The 16,466-nt window shown below is 38.8% G+C and overlaps 1 protein-coding gene across 1 annotated transcript; it reads left to right on the plus strand.

Annotated features, from left to right (window-relative positions):
- The first annotated feature begins 255 nt into the window (after nucleotides 1-255).
- Nucleotides 256-10,982, plus strand: LOC145414992 (uncharacterized). The gene is made up of 2 exons (XM_080284412.1): nucleotides 256-333; nucleotides 6,738-10,982. The coding sequence occupies exons 1-2, from the start codon at nucleotides 256-258 to the stop codon at nucleotides 10,980-10,982; spliced, it is 4,323 nt and encodes a 1,440-aa protein (XP_080140538.1).
- The last annotated feature ends 5,484 nt before the right edge of the window (nucleotides 10,983-16,466 follow it).

Here is a 16,466-nt window from a genome sequence, read left to right on the forward strand (position 1 = left end):
TACAGAGTAGACTGTGACTATAAGATCTAATTCTAATTCTACATGCTGAAGGAGAAGATGGACGCGGGATGTCGACCATCCCGCGTCCACCTTCTCCAATATCTCCCTCTTCTTCTCGAGAGTCAGAACCGCTCGTTTCCACTTCTTGGAACAGCAGGGCCTGCAGCAGGTAGGGCACAGCCACAAAGGCAAGCACGTGGGCAGCTTTAGCGACGAGCATGCAGTCATGACAGTAGGTGGCAGGAAGTGGAAAGGATGCAGGGGCGCTCTACCGGATATCAGGAGAACTATGCGCCAAAACACAGCTGCTCGTCACCACGCGGCAAATTCAAAGTAAGATTGAAAACGTCTTTTTTTTTTTTTTTTTTTTTTTTGCATTTTTTAACGTTTTTTTGGCCATTTTTGGTGTCCGAGGACCTGAGCCCAAAGTGTCCGGGTCTTGGGGTGTCCAGGACTTGGGTATCCGGGTCTTATAGGGATTACTGTATTACTTTACATGCATTCAATAGAATGAAAAATATGTAATGACGTGATGCGATGCTATTTACGGTTAAGTTTACGGAGTGTCTTATAGACAGAAGAGGAATGAACTTACACATAGCTGGTAAAGTAAGTTATTCGGGCAGAAAAAAAGTTAGCTGAGGATTATCATGCAAATATTTGTCTACTTAGTTTTTAAATGTCTTAGTCGGAGATACTGTTCATGGTATCTGAGGATAATCTGTTCCAGATATTTACGACTCTGTTGAAGAAGTATTTTGCTTCATGGGATTGGAAACGCTTTCCAATAATTTTGCAGCCATTACTCCTGGTTTGACTAGACTGGTCTATTTCAAAATATTATTTCATGTTAAAGTTGTCATATCCCTTCATGATTGTGAAAACTTCAATAAGGTCACCTCTTAACCCTCTCACGCACGGATAAGTTTTAGTAAGTTTTCCAGTGTATGAGTTTATTCCACCCTCTCCATGCCTGCCCCCCCCATGCGCTGCTGAACACATGTATTCTCGTCTTATTTTCCCCACCCAAACATCTATACATTGCCATGAAATTTACATCAACTTATTCACCGATGTTTGTTCCAGCCGATAAGCCAAAAAAAAGGAAAAAAGAAAAAGAAAAGAAAGAAAAGTACATTAGGCCATGGTGAATAAACATTTCAGAACATCAATCTCACTTTCCAACATCCTACTTTAAATGTTTTCCATCATACAAAAAAATGTTATTAAAAGTTTTGATAGAGAATTTCATCAGCTTTCTAATGAGATTTGTCCAGTTGTGATACGATTTGTAGTTTTCGGGAAAATAACAAAAAACTAAAAGCCATTAAAAAAAAATGATTTTTATTCAGGGAGCTCTACCGCAGAAGTTTTCTCGCACTGGTTATGTTTTTATTTCATGATCTTGTGTAGAATGTAGAATTTCATGAGCTTTCTCATGGTAACCGCAGTTCATGCACCTCATAGTTTCCAAGAAAATCGCAAAAAACTGCTGGGTACCCACGCCTGTGCCGCACTTTTGTCATGCACACAATAACAGTTATATTCCCGCCTAAGTAACAACGATTTTTCATCAGAGATATTACATTATGTCCTGTACATACGTAGAATTCACTGATCTATTATACGTCCAATACTTTTCAAGTAAATGGACGACAAACATAGAATATTCCTCCTCGCCTGCAAATGAGATAAAAACACTCTGTTTCCTTGCCTCACCCACTCCTACATATTTTCACTTGTTTGGTTTTATTATTTTCTTTTTTTTTTTACGCAAAATATACACTTAAAGTATCATAAGCTTTTGGATTGTGCTCTCAGAAACTCGACATGACCACTAGTCCTTTTGTTAGGTACTGATAATGAAGGTGAACTTTCTCCATATCATATGTGTATATATAAAAACAATACTTATTTGTGTAAAAAATATAGAAATATAGAAATAGGTCAATATACAAATCAACAAAATATGGATAACTCACTTCCTCCAGAGGTGTTGAGATGCTGGCAGGACCTTGAAGGGTTTGAAGATGAGGAGTTACATAGTGTGTGTGTGTGTGTGTTGTATTTTGTTCTCTCCTCCTTGCGCTACAATTGCCTAGCACATGCAATGCACACAATAGATTTCTCTATGAACATTTGCTGCATGACATACGTATATAGCCTACAGGTGGCTGTGTGGCGTATTTCATGTCTCTGATCCTTGTGCTACATTTGTGCTAAGTCAGTCAATGCATGCAATATTTCTCAGTGAACACTCACTGCACTGTTTTTTACGTATGTTTCACACTAAACTATAAGCAATATAGCACTCTTTCACAGTAAACTAGATGCAATATGGCACTGTCTGAGATTGGTACAATACTTTTTCACTGAAGTCTGTGATTGTGTGGCGTATTTGTTGTCCCCGATCGTTGTGCTAGGTTTGCACTAAATCAATGCACACAATGTTTCTCGACGAACACACACTGCACTATTTTATACATATTTTCCACACTAAACGAATATGCAATGTAAAACACTATCACATGATTCCATCCCAACCTCCTCTATTATTCCCTTCCCAACTCTATGGCGTACATGACCGCCTGTTCCCTTAGCGACTGTAGCATATCTCTATGTTGTACATAATGCCTGCCATGGTAGGCGAGTTATTTCACAAATTCAGGCACTAAATGTTTCGCAAACATAAGTACTGGCTTCACAATAAAGGTAAAATACTCACATCATTTACAGGCAGGGTGAAGCAGACTGGAAACCCCGCTATGACAAACCGGACCCCTGCCTTTAAGCCTAACAACTGATAACGGGCCCCAGTGCTTGACAAACAATATATCTATGTTCCATTAACACAATCACTTCACAGTATAGTCAAAAACACTTTACAATCATAATATTTTAATAATGGCTTCTGCCTTGGGTGGGAGGAGGAAAATGGCAGATTTAAAGAGACGACTGCCTGCAGCACTACTCTTCTGCCCAGCTGGTCGTGAGGTACTGAGGTTTTTCTGCTGCGCATTGTTTCATCAGAGCAGTCAGTGTTGTCAAGTATTTACTTTGGAGGCAAGACTGGCATGCTAGAATGCGTCAAAATTTGATGCAAATCAGCTGAGAACTTATTTTTGGGCAAATTTTTTTCTGCTTTTTCGCGTGATTCGCATGAATGTGCGTTTATCAGAAAAAACAAAAATGGAATGCAATTCATGTCAATGTGCCCGGGAGGGCTAATCCATGTTTTGTTAGGATAAATAATTTACGTTCTTCAAGGGGTCCTCATATGGATTATTTTTCAGCTGTGGTATAATTTTTGTGATTATTCACTGTTTTTTCGCTAGTTTTTCTATGTCCTTTCTGTAGTATGGAGACCAGAACTGCGCACAATACTCGAGATGGAGGTGCACTAGCATGCTGTGCAAGGAAAATATGACTTTCTCCGATTTATACTCAAAAGTTCTTCCAATAAAACCCACCAGCTTATATGCAAATATAACTACCTCAGTGCTCTGCTTACTCGGTTGTAGGTCATTTGATATTATCACACCAAGACTTTTCATTGTCCGTACTTGATAACTGGATATTGTTCATTATGTAATTTGCGTGGACGTTGTTATTTCCAATATGAAGTACTCTGCATTATTTTGCGTTGAATTTCATTTGTCATTTTTCTGCCTAGCTTGCCAAAGTATTATGGTCATTTTGTAACTGCTGCCACTGTAACTTTGAAGTTACTTTATTGGTTATTTTAGTATCGTCTGCAAATTTGGATGTTTTCCAATTTAGAACCTCATCTATGTCGTGTAGATTTTAAAAAGTATCGGACCCAGTACCGAGCGCTGGGGAACACTGCTAATCACATTACGCCATTTGAATTCATTTCCGTTTATCACAACTCGCTGTTCTTGGTCTGAAACCCAGTCTTGTAACCATTTCTTTGTATTTTCTTTTATTCCAAGGGTTTTTATTTTACTTACGAGATGCTTGTGAGGGACAGTGTCAAGTGCTTTTTGAAAGTCGAGGTAAATTATATCTACTGCTCTTGAGTCTTCATATGATTAGTAAACATCATGGAAGAAGTCCAGTAAGTTAATTAAGCATGAACAACGATGTCTGAATCTGTGCTGGAAGTCTATAATTATATTATTTTCTTCTAGATAATTAACTATATTATCTCTTATGGTTGTTTCCATTAATCTGTACACTACTGATGTGAAGCTGATTGGTCTGTAATTTCCTGGGTGTGACATACATATTTCCTTGTTTTGAATATTGGTGTTACATTTGCATATTTCTTTTTTGCTTGGGACTTTCCCAGTATTCAACGATTTAATGAATAAGGCAGAGAGTGGCAGCATCAACGAATTTTTTGCTTCTTTCAGAATTCTAGGTGATATTTTATCAGGGCCAGGGGTTTTATTTATGTTTATACTATTTATGGCTGAAAGGATATCACTATTATGGATAGTATGGTTACTGAGGACGGTGCTGTTTGCTTTGTTTATAGATGACAGTAAGCTTTTGGTGGTGGTTTCTACTGTAAAAACAGATACAAAATAATCATTAAGAATGTTCATCATTTCAACCTCATTTTCTGTGTTTGTCATTGTTCATTTCTATAGGGGCTGTTGATGTACTCATAACCTTTTTCTTTCTAATGTAACTGAAAAATTCTTTAGTATTTGATTTGCATGTATTAGCAATGTGGATCTCCAGTGCTCTCTTGCTCTGATAAGTCTTTTCGATATGCAACATAGATTTTTGTACTGTAATTTATCATCATTATTTTGTGTAGTTTTATATTTATGGTAAGCCTGTTTTTTTACTATTAAGCCACTTTTAATTTCCCTTGACCACCACTTTGTTTACTATTACCAGCTGGGTGCTTGTTACATTGTGGCACACATGACTTTACCACTTCATTAAATTTTTTGGTGAAAATTTCCCACATTCTCTTTATGTCATCACATTCAGTTATCTTATTCCAATCTGTAGTTGTAAGTAACGCTCTGAGCTGGTTGAAATCAGCCCTTCGATAGTCTGGGGCATTTTCGTTTCTCTCTGTTTCTTTCACTTTTTCAGCAGCAGTATTAAACTGTATAATTCGATAATCGCTGGAACTAAACTTAGGTCCAATTTCAACATTGTTTACTGGGTTATCATCTGGTGTTAAGATGATGTCTAGGATACTGTTTCCTCTTATTGGGTATTCTACATGTTGGTAAAGGGCGCCTTCTTGATGTTTCATATAATACTCTTGTCCTGAATGTGCAGTTAGTGATTCACCCCACTTTGTTACTGGTAGATTAAAGTCACCCAAAATTATGCTATTGACAAAATATTTCTGCAAATTGATCATAAAGTTTTTCATTTGTGTCAGTTGTCTACGCTAGAGGACGATAAACGAAACATATTTATTCTGTGTGATTTAATACTCATTTGAACATAAGTACCATCTATGTTGGTCATACTGGGTTTGGATAGCACAAGGGGGTGGAGACTAATTTTCATGTTAGTAAAACACTGCCACCAGCTTAGTGTGATTCCTCACAGCTGAAAATATTGTACCTGTCAGAATGATTCATGACTATAAGGGTTCATTATTGGATCTTTGTTCTGAAAGGGTATAATTTAGTTTCTCTGGTTTGTTTCATTAAAACTTAGGTTAGTTGTAGTTCACTGGTAATGAGGCTGTTCGGAGCACGGAAGTAAATTATACGTTATTGTGGAACTTTCAAATGTAGTATGTTTATGTATACTTATTTTGTATTTTATAATTTTCGGAGTGTGATTACTTGGTATGAATTGTATGATACTGCTTCAATTTCTCCATTGTACGAATCAAGGGAAGTGAGGTGGTGACTGTGAGCTGGGGTTTGGGCAGTTGATCAGCAGCACTGGTATGGAAAAGATATAGCAGCTCTTCACGTGAAGTGTGCCCTCGACTCGCGACTTTCCTCCCCGCTGTGACACTTGTGAGCCTATGAAGGATGAGGATGGAAACTCCTCCATACTGAGGAAGCTCTAAACTCTGCCCAAATTGCCCTCTTGATCTACAGCAGGTGTTCGCATAGAAACACCTGCGGACATGCTACCTGCTTCTCAGTCACCACCCTCTTGATGGTCTGTTCTCAGTAAGGTTGTTATGTCACCAGTAATGTGAAGCAGTGTTCCTAAGGTTACTTCTCTTGTAGTTTACTTTCTTATGCTTAGGATTAAGTTAGGATTAAGTTATAATTTTGTGAATAAATTATATTCTCCAATTTACATTTTCCTAGCCCCAGTGTACAAATGAATGATGGGTCATTTCCAACTATGTGAGTAGTAGTAATAGTGCAACTCTGGAATCATGGTAGTCTTCTTTCACATATGAGACTGTTTCCGTAACTTGGCCATGACATTTGGCGCCCGAACAGGGACCCATTAATTCGTTGTGCACGCGGGTTGGCAGTATACAGGGAAGTTTATAATCTTTAGATTTTCACCATGAGTTCAGACACTATAAAGAGGTTAACTGAAGAGGGAAAACAAATGGGCTTAGAGGGTGACAAGCTTATGACCTGGGTAAGAGAAGAGAGAGTGATAGAGCAAAATCGGCAGAGAGAGGAGCGGGCTCAAGAGAGGAAGCTAAAGATTTTAGAATTAGAGGCACAGATTGAAGCTTCGAGGGCTGCTGCTGCTGCTAGTGCTGCTGCTGCTGGTCAGAACGTTCGACCAGTTGCAACCGTAATTAATCCCCTAAGCTGCCAATTTTCGATGAGGCCAAAGATGATATAGATTCTTATGTGGCTCGCTTTGAGAGGGTAGCTCAAGCTGCAAGATGGGAGAGGTCGGTGTGGCCAGCTGCCTTAGCATCTCTACTAACGGGTCGAGCTCTCGAGATGTATCACCAGTTCACTGACGACATCATTGCAGATTTTGATGAGCTGAAGTCCGCACTTTTGAGAGGTTACGATGTGACAGCAGAGGGTTGTAGGAAACGGTTTCGCGACACAAAGTTTCGTGATGGCGAGTCTGCAGTGCAACTAGCTTGTCGAATCAAAAGGAATCTTGTTAAGTGGTTGGAAGCGGATGGATCCAGTCAGACCTTTGAGAATTTAGCAGATCTCTTTGCAAGGGAGCAATTTTTAAGGCAGTGTCCTCCAGCTCTAATGATGTTTTTAAAGGAGAAAGAAGTTAAGAGTTTGCAGGTTTGTGGGGAGGAGGCAGATCGTTGGATTGATGCCCATGGTCACCCTTCCCAGATTAACAAGGTCAACAAACCCGTGGCTGAAGGGCAAGAGAAACCTTCAGAACGCTCTACAACGCAGATCAAGACAAAGACCTCAGGGAGTGACAGTAAGTTTGGTAGTAAAGGATGTTGGGAGTGTGGTAAACTAGACCATAGAAAAGCTCAGTGTACTTTTAATAAATCAAAACAGACCAGTGCCGCTGCATCAGGAAAAGCATCTGTGAAAGCTAAAAGTAGGACAGTTAGTGGTTCAGCTACCAAATTTAATGGGAATGGGCAAAGTTATAAGAACTTAATATTGAACAATGGCTTGGTAGAAGGGCAAGCTGTTACAGCAATGCTAGATAGTGGGTCAACTACTTGTGTTGTAGCAGAGAAGCTAGTTTCATTGAGACACTATACTGGGAGAACAGTTTCACTGAAATTGGTGAATGGGGCAGTGATAGTGTTGCCAGAGGTAGAAGTTGAAATTTCTACACCTTGGTTAATAGGGAAAGTTTATGCTGCTGTGTGTAAGACCCCAGTTTACGATTTAGTTGTTGGTGGTGTAACTGACAATCCATATTCCCTCACAAGTATACAGTCTACCAGTGATCAAAGCTTGGCTGAACAAGACAACGCAGAGGACGTGAACCTAACCAGGAACAGAGTCCCGAGTGGAAGATCTGACACTGAAGCAACGGACAAAGTCACCACAGAGTTGGAACGAACTTCGAGGAGTACTGCTGGTGGATCATCAGACGCTGGACTCGTTGCTGCAGTTACTAGAGCACAAAGTCGCAAGGACGGTAAAGTTAAACAACCCCTGAAGGTGAGCAATGTTGATACTTTCGTGTCTACATCAGAATTTGTGAAAAATCAAGAGGATGATGGAACTTTGAACTCTATAAGAAGTCATGTTCAAAGTAAGAAAGTGTTTCAGGCAAGAGGAAGAGTGTCAACCTTTATTCTTAAAGGAGGTAGATTATACAGAGAGATGACAGTCAGAGGAGTGACAAAACAACAGTTGATTGTGCCAAAGAACTATCGTAAGAAAGTGTTCAAATTAGGTCATGAGGGAAACATGAGTGGCCATATGGGGTACAAAAAGACTCTGGACAGGATTCAAGGAACTTTCTTTTGGCCAGGTATGGTGGCTGATGTCAGCCGCTGGTGTAGGTCATGTGATGTGTGTCAGAGAACCGTGGATAAAGGTAGCATAAAACCAGGAAAGCTTAGGTCTATGCCAGTAATAGACGAGCCATTTGCCAGGGTGGGTATAGACATAGTTGGGCCTATTACACCTAGGGCAGATAGTGGAGACAGGTATATACTCACTCTCGTAGACTTTGCTACTCGGTATCCAGAAGCAGTTGCCTTGCTTAATATAGAGACTACTACAGTGGCGGATGCTTTGATGGAGATCTATTCTAGAATTGGTATTCCAAAGGAGGTTTTGACTGACAGAGGGAGCCAATTTACTTCAGCAATGATGAGGGAAGTTGAACGGTTATTGTCAATAAAATCTCTTAAAACCACTCCATTTCATCCCATGTGTAATGGCTTAGTAGAAAGATTTAACGGTACACTTAAGAAAATGCTGAAACGAATGTGTGATGAGGCACCTAAGGATTGGCCAAGATACATAGCACCATTGCTCTTTGCATATAGAGAAGCACCCCAGTCGAGTACTAGATTCTCCCCTTTTGAGTTAGTTTATGGAAGAACAGTGAGGGGTCCTTTGGATGTACTAAGAGAGATTTGGGATGGATCGGTCAGCACACCAGAGACTGTTAGTACTTACAGCTATGTTCTAGATCTCGGTGAGAGATTGGAAAACACATGTAAGCTAGCAAGGGAAGAATTAGATAAGGCACAGGAGTTGGATAAGAGCTACTATAATCGTAGGGCTAGTGACAGAACTTTCAAGGTGGGTGATCAAGTTTTGCTGCTTTTACCAACTGACCATAATAAATTACTCATGAACTGGAGAGGTCCATATAAGATTGTAGAGTGTCCTTCTGCTTTGAATTATGTAATAGATATAAGGGGGAAGAAGAAAAGATTTCATGTGAATATGCTGAAGAAATATGAAGTAGACTACGATCCAGATGATTGTGATGTAGCCGAATCAGATGTAAGTGCTGCTACAGTTATTGAGTACTCTGACGAGGTTGAAAATCTTTTGCTACCTATACCAACCACTGAGAAGTCTTGGAAAGATGTAGAGTTGTCAGTAACTTTGTCTCCATTAGAGAGAGGTAAGATATGTGATTTGTTGAGTATGTACTCAGAGGTGTTCTCTAGTACACCAAAGCTAGCAAATGTTCCTCCCCATGAAATTGTTTTGACTGACAAAACCCCTGTTCGAAGTAAGCCTTATGCTATACCATATAGTTTGCAAGCTGAGGTAGAGAAAGAACTTAATGCAATGGAAGAAGCAGGGATAATTGAAAAATCTAATGCTCCCTATAATAGTCCTGTAGTGGTTGTACGTAAAAAGGATAAAGGAGTGAGACTCTGTGGAGACTTTAGGAAACTGAATGGTGTAACTCAGTTTGATGCAGAGCCTATGTTTGACCAGGGCAATATCTTTTCAAAATTATCAGGGTCCCGATATTTTTCAAAACTAGATCTTTCTAAAGGATTCTGGCAGATTCCATTACATGTGGATAGTAGGAAGTACACTGCATTTAGTACTCCCAAGGGTCTATATCAGTTCAAAGTCCTTCCTTTTGGCTTGTGCAATTCACCTGCAGTGTTTAACAGGACAATGAGGAGTGTGCTGGGAGGTATGTCTGGCATAGAAATATTTGTTGATGACATTTTGGTACATTCCTCTACTTTTCATGAGCATTTGAAATTGCTGGATCAGGTATTTTTCAGACTTAAGGAAGCAGGCTTAGTAGTAAATCCATCCAAATGTGTAGTGGGTCAAGCTGAAGTGGATTTCCTTGGTCATAGAATAGGAAATGGGATATGCCAGCCCCAGAAAGATAAGGTTGGGAAAATAGTTGAAGCTTCTGCCCCCAGAACTAAAAAACAAGTTCGTTCGTTCTTGGGACTAACAGGCTATTACAGAGCATTCATACCAAACTACTCTACAATTGCAGAACCATTAACCAATCTAACAAAGAAGAGCAGTCCAAATAAGGTAGTGTGGACAGATTTAGAGCAAAGAGCATTTGATACTCTAAAGAACAAAATTACTAATAAGCCTATTCTCCATTTGCCAGATTTATCTAAAGACTTTGTTTTAAGAACAGACGCGTCAGGTGTGGGTATTGGTGCTGTGCTGATGCAGTCCCATGGAAATGAACGGTGGCCTATATCCTACCATAGCAGGAAGCTGGGACAAGCGGAGAGGAACTACAGTGTTGTTGAAAGAGAGTTATTAGCAATCATTGAGGGTGTAAGAAAGTTTCGCCAGTTTTTGTATGGACGAAGGTTTGTTGTTCAGACAGATCATCTGCCTCTTCATTACCTCAAGACTGCTAAGAATTCCAATGCAAGGATTATGCGGTGGGCATTATACATGCAGCAATTTGAGTACAGTGCAGAGTACATTAAAGGAGCTGAAAATGTAGGGGCAGATTATCTTAGTCGTTTGGATGAAGGATATAACACATGCTGTTCAAGTTTGGGAATTCGTTCAGATTCTGTGACATATGTTGGCTCAGGTTGTTTGGGCTTGCATGTACTTGGTATTGATGAAGATGTAATTCTGGAGAAGTATAATGTTAAAATTAACTGGAATTTAGCTGGCCACGATGTGTGATATAATTTTCTAGAACGTAATTATTAAGTTGTTAGAACTTGGGTACAAGTTCTTTTGTTCAGGGGGTAATGTCAGAATGATTCATGACTATAAGGGTTCATTATTGGATCTTTGTTCTGAAAGGGTATAATTTAGTTTCTCTGGTTTGTTTCATTAAAACTTAGGTTAGTTGTAGTTCACTGGTAATGAGGCTGTTCGGAGCACGGAAGTAAATTATACGTTATTGTGGAACTTTCAAATGTAGTATGTTTATGTATACTTATTTTGTATTTTATAATTTTCGGAGTGTGATTACTTGGTATGAATTGTATGATACTGCTTCAATTTCTCCATTGTACGAATCAAGGGAAGTGAGGTGGTGACTGTGAGCTGGGGTTTGGGCAGTTGATCAGCAGCACTGGTATGGAAAAGATATAGCAGCTCTTCACGTGAAGTGTGCCCTCGACTCGCGACTTTCCTCCCCGCTGTGACACTTGTGAGCCTATGAAGGATGAGGATGGAAACTCCTCCATACTGAGGAAGCTCTAAACTCTGCCCAAATTGCCCTCTTGATCTACAGCAGGTGTTCGCATAGAAACACCTGCGGACATGCTACCTGCTTCTCAGTCACCACCCTCTTGATGGTCTGTTCTCAGTAAGGTTGTTATGTCACCAGTAATGTGAAGCAGTGTTCCTAAGGTTACTTCTCTTGTAGTTTACTTTCTTATGCTTAGGATTAAGTTAGGATTAAGTTATAATTTTGTGAATAAATTATATTCTCCAATTTAAATTTTCCTAGCCCCAGTGTACAAATGAATGATGGGTCATTTCCAACTATGTGAGTAGTAGTAATAGTGCAACTCTGGAATCATGGTAGTCTTCTTTCACATATGAGACTGTTTCCGTAACTTGGCCATGACAGTACCCTGCTGTTAAGTATGCCACTAAAAAGTCACGGTCAAATGTGTTAATCCACGACTCTGTGATGCCAACAGTGTCATAATTTTCTAGGTAAATATGAGATTCTAAATTCTCAAACTTGTTGCGTAGACTACAGTGTATGCATTAACAGAGCAGACCCTAATTCTGTCCCAAACAGTTGATGAACTGACTTTACAGGTATTTATGTTGAATTTACTGCTCCCGGACACTCTGCATTTTTTATTTGAAGAGAGCAACTTTCTCATGTAAAAGTCTACCTAGCTGTGCCGCCCTACTGAGTTCAAATGGAGACCATCTTTCTGGAAATGAGAATGTTGCTCATAGAACTGGTCCCACAGATTGACAAAGTCAACTCTTTCATATGTGGAGACAGATCTATCTATCTATCTATATACCTAGGCTGCTTCCCCCAAGGAAAGGGAGGAGACAGATCTGAGATGGTTATTTGTTCTGAAGACATTATCATAAAAAGTATTCTCTTCCTTGATCCTTGGGAGTACGCCGGATATTATTACATTAGTGGACATAGCTTTAAATTGCTTGATCATCTCATGATATTTTGCTAGCAGTTCCTCCAATATGTTGTGCTTCAAATCATTTGTACCAGTTTGAATACGTAAAGAGTTTTATCATTTGCATCTTTTGTATCCTCATCACAGGCTTCTGTTATATCACATGGTCCACCTCCTGGAAAACAGTACCTCTTTCTGCTGCTGGGGGCACATCCACAAAATTCCTCCAGTTGACCGCGTACAATGGAATCCCCAATAAGACTTGTTTCTTCAGTCTCATTAACCACTTCAGCAAAGAACTGGTAACGATTGTAGGTAGTTATGTGGAAGTATCTCCTCATACCTTTTACTGGTTTTGTGCCATTACTTATCTTAGTAAAGGGGACTTCACTTGGCTAGGGAAGTACAGAATCGCTGGGTGAGGAAGAAACACTATAATTTGCAACTGCTTGGTGGGCGGAGGCTAGTATGGGTACAGTTTGTATGCATCTTCCCTCTTGAGTGTTGTTGCTGACTCCTACGTTTGCTGCTACGAACTCTTTCAGTATCTCAACTCTGCCTTGAGTTCCATGTGATTTCTCTGTGATTCAGCTAAACCAGTTTCTAGATTTCTCCTTATGATACTTAGTTTGCATACTGGTGTCGAAAAGTAATCCGAAAAATACTGAGAAGCAAAACAACCAGTACACTCCTGGCAGATCTTCAGTACAGATGGCAATTTGCAGCAATATTTTCAAAATACCACAAATTGAAAAAAGAAAAAGAAAATTCAGCTGGCTAAGGGATCTTATTACAAATTAATAATTTACTCTATCATTGAAATATTGATATTCTAGGGAGATTCACTTTCTGTATAATATCTTCCTTTACTAGTGTAAAATGAATAGAAAATCTACTTGCTCTTTTACTGTCTAGCTTACCATGAATTGTAGAAATACACCATAAACTTATTCACTGGGAAAAAAAATAATAATAACAATGCAATGGAAGAAAAAATCAAAATAAAACTTAGCTTCACTCAGTAAACGATTGCTGAAAGTTAAATAGAGGGGGACAGGGCAACGTGGAGGGGATTTTTTTTGTGGCCACCCTGTATGGGACTATGGCATCTGGCAATAGATAGACAGAGAGATAGATAAACCTAAGCTTTTTTTACAGCTACATCCAAAGCAAAGCCAACGTTAAAGGTAAAATACAGTCCATTAAGGATGATGGGATTATCTGTAACCAAGGAAGGATATTTGTCAAGCACTAAATAAAAACTTCCATTGAGTTTTTACAAAAGAAAGTGATTTTGAAAGTGATGATATGAACCATGCATGCCCACACGGATTATCAGATTTACAAATATCAGAAAAAGAAGTACAGGAAGACGTAAGTAAATTAGACAAAGGAAAATCAAATGGTCCTAACGAAATTTCAGGTCGGGTGCTACGTGACTGTGTGGTAGACCACTGTATTTAATATTCAAGGAATCCTTAGGTCAAGGTAAACTACCCGATATTTGGAAGGAAGTGAATATTCTTCCCTTATTCAAGAAAGGGTGTAAACAGAATCCACTCAATTACTGACCAGTATTCCTGACCAGTGCTGTAAGATACGGTACTAGTGAAGCTGATAACAAGTTTGAGCAAAACATCTTGAAGAACACAGTATGATAACAGAGAGGCAGTTCGGTTTTAGAAAGGGAAAATCATGTGTTACTAATCTATTAAGCTACTATGATAGAGTTACAAAAATTTTACAGAAAAGAGAAGGATGGATGCACAGTATCTATTTTGATACGAAGCATTTGATAGAGTACTGCACGAAAGACTTTTATGGAAACTGTCCCATCAAGGAGGTATCCAAGGCAGTCTGTACTGTAGGATGCAGGATTTTCACAGAACAGGAAATGAGAATAGTATTAAGGCGAAATTACTCATTATGGAGGGAAGTGGTTTCAACGACCAGTGTTGTAAGTAAGATACTAGAAAAGCTGACAAGGGAAGTTAAGGTAAAACATCTAGAAGAATACGGTATGATAACAGAATGGCAGTTCGGTTTTAGGATGGGAAAATTATGTTACTAATCTTTTAAGTTATTACGATAGAGTTACAGAAACATTACAGGAAAGAGAAGGATGGGTAGGCAGTATCTATTTAGATTTTAAGAAAGCATTTGACAGAGTACCACACGAAAGACTTTTATGGAAACTGTACCATCAAGGAGGTATCCAAGGCAATCTCCACTGCTGGATGCATGATTTTCTCAGAAAAAGGGAAATGAGAACAATATTAAGTGGAAATAACTCATCATGGAGGGAAGTGATCAGTGGAGTGCCACAGGGCTCAGTGCTGGCACCAATTATGTTTTTAGTATTATATAAATGACATAGACAGTAACATTGGAAATGGAAGCTATCTGATTATGTTTGTGGATGATGCAAAAATTCAAAGGAAAATTACTAACATAGATTTTTGCAAAGAGCTGCAAGAGGAATTGAACAAGCTTTATGAATGAAGCATTAAATGGCAGATGGAATTGAATGTGGATAAGTGTCATGTAATTAAATTTGGTAAAAGTGAGAAAAGACCAGATTGGGATTATAAGTTAGGAAGATCAACTCTACACATATCAGAAAAGAAGAAGGACCTAGGAGTAATTATCAATATCAGACTATCAGCAGATGATCACATCAGTGAGAAGGTATGAAACATATATACACTGCTTGTTAATATGAGAACAGCATTCACATATATAAATGAAGATACGCTGAGGAAGATAATAACATCATTCATCAGACCAACCCTGGAGTATGCATTAATAGTCTGGAATCCTCATCTAAAAAAACACATAGATAAGACTGAAAAAGTACAAAGGTCCTCTACAAGATGGATACCAAGCTTAAGAGACCTAAGCTATGGAGAAAGACTGGAAATATTGAATCTACCAACGCAGCAGGAAAGAAGGAGATGGGGAGACATGCTTATGTTATATAAATACATCTCAGGGAAAGGAAAGATAGACATAAATAATTATATATAATTTGGTGAAGCGTCACCAAGAGGACATTGTAAAAAACTGCAAAAAAAAGATAAGTGATAAATATGTAAGGGAATTCAGTTTCCCAAATAGGGCAATCGATCAGTGGAATGCACTACCAAATGAAGTAGTGTGTGCCAAAACTATTCATAAAGTCAGGGATATATATGATGAAAATGGTTTAATACACGGAACAGTACCAGCTTGACTCATTCCTGTAAAGATAAAATAAGGTAAGAACACGCACAACTAAAGGTCAAGTACAGTGCCTCTCAGTGGTGACAGGAACAGGTGATATACTTGACGACAAGTCCATCTCAAAGCTAGAAGAACTCGTGTTCCTTTCACGATCTCATCAGGCTGGTAGACTTAGTTTGTTTTTCCCATATACCTTATCACTGTAATGTTAGGAGAGCAGGGGAAGAGGTAACAAAGTTTGCCTCTGAGTCTGGTCAGATTCTAGTGTCGTAGTCTTCCATTTGCTAGCATTACATGCTACCACTGAACTAACAGCTCCCCACTATAATAGGTTTACTTTCATGATGCATTATGTATGTTAGTCTTACTAATACCAAGCAATTTCATTCAATGACAAAGAACATCCTAATAATACAGGTGTTAATAGAGATGATCAAAGTCTGAGTAACAAATAGTTGTCTTAAATGCAGGAGAATGACCCTACAAGGTCTCTGATAGAGTGAAAATGGAAAGTAAAGGGATAATTCAAGTGTGACAAGTATACCCTGTTCACTCAGCTCAATTGGCTAGAGCCAAGAAACGTTTGAATTAAGGCTACTCATTGGTTAATGCAACACTGAGGACCATGGTAAATCTACAGCTCTTCTTATTTTAACATATATATGTTAATATTTGTAAACTCCTTGCAATATAAGCAGCCACTTTATATATGGAATAGTTTCTGATGCTGAAAAGGTCAAAGTTAGCTTTTAAAAATGCTTGCAATATAAGCAGCCAGTTTAAATATGGAAAAATTTCCAAAGCTAAAAAGGTCAAAGTTAGCTTTAAA

This window comes from Coenobita brevimanus, chromosome 101 (assembly GCF_032717465.1).
Source record: "Coenobita brevimanus isolate Jiangsu-jjx chromosome 101, ASM3271746v2, whole genome shotgun sequence".
Taxonomy (NCBI): Eukaryota; Metazoa; Arthropoda; class Malacostraca; order Decapoda; family Coenobitidae; genus Coenobita; species Coenobita brevimanus.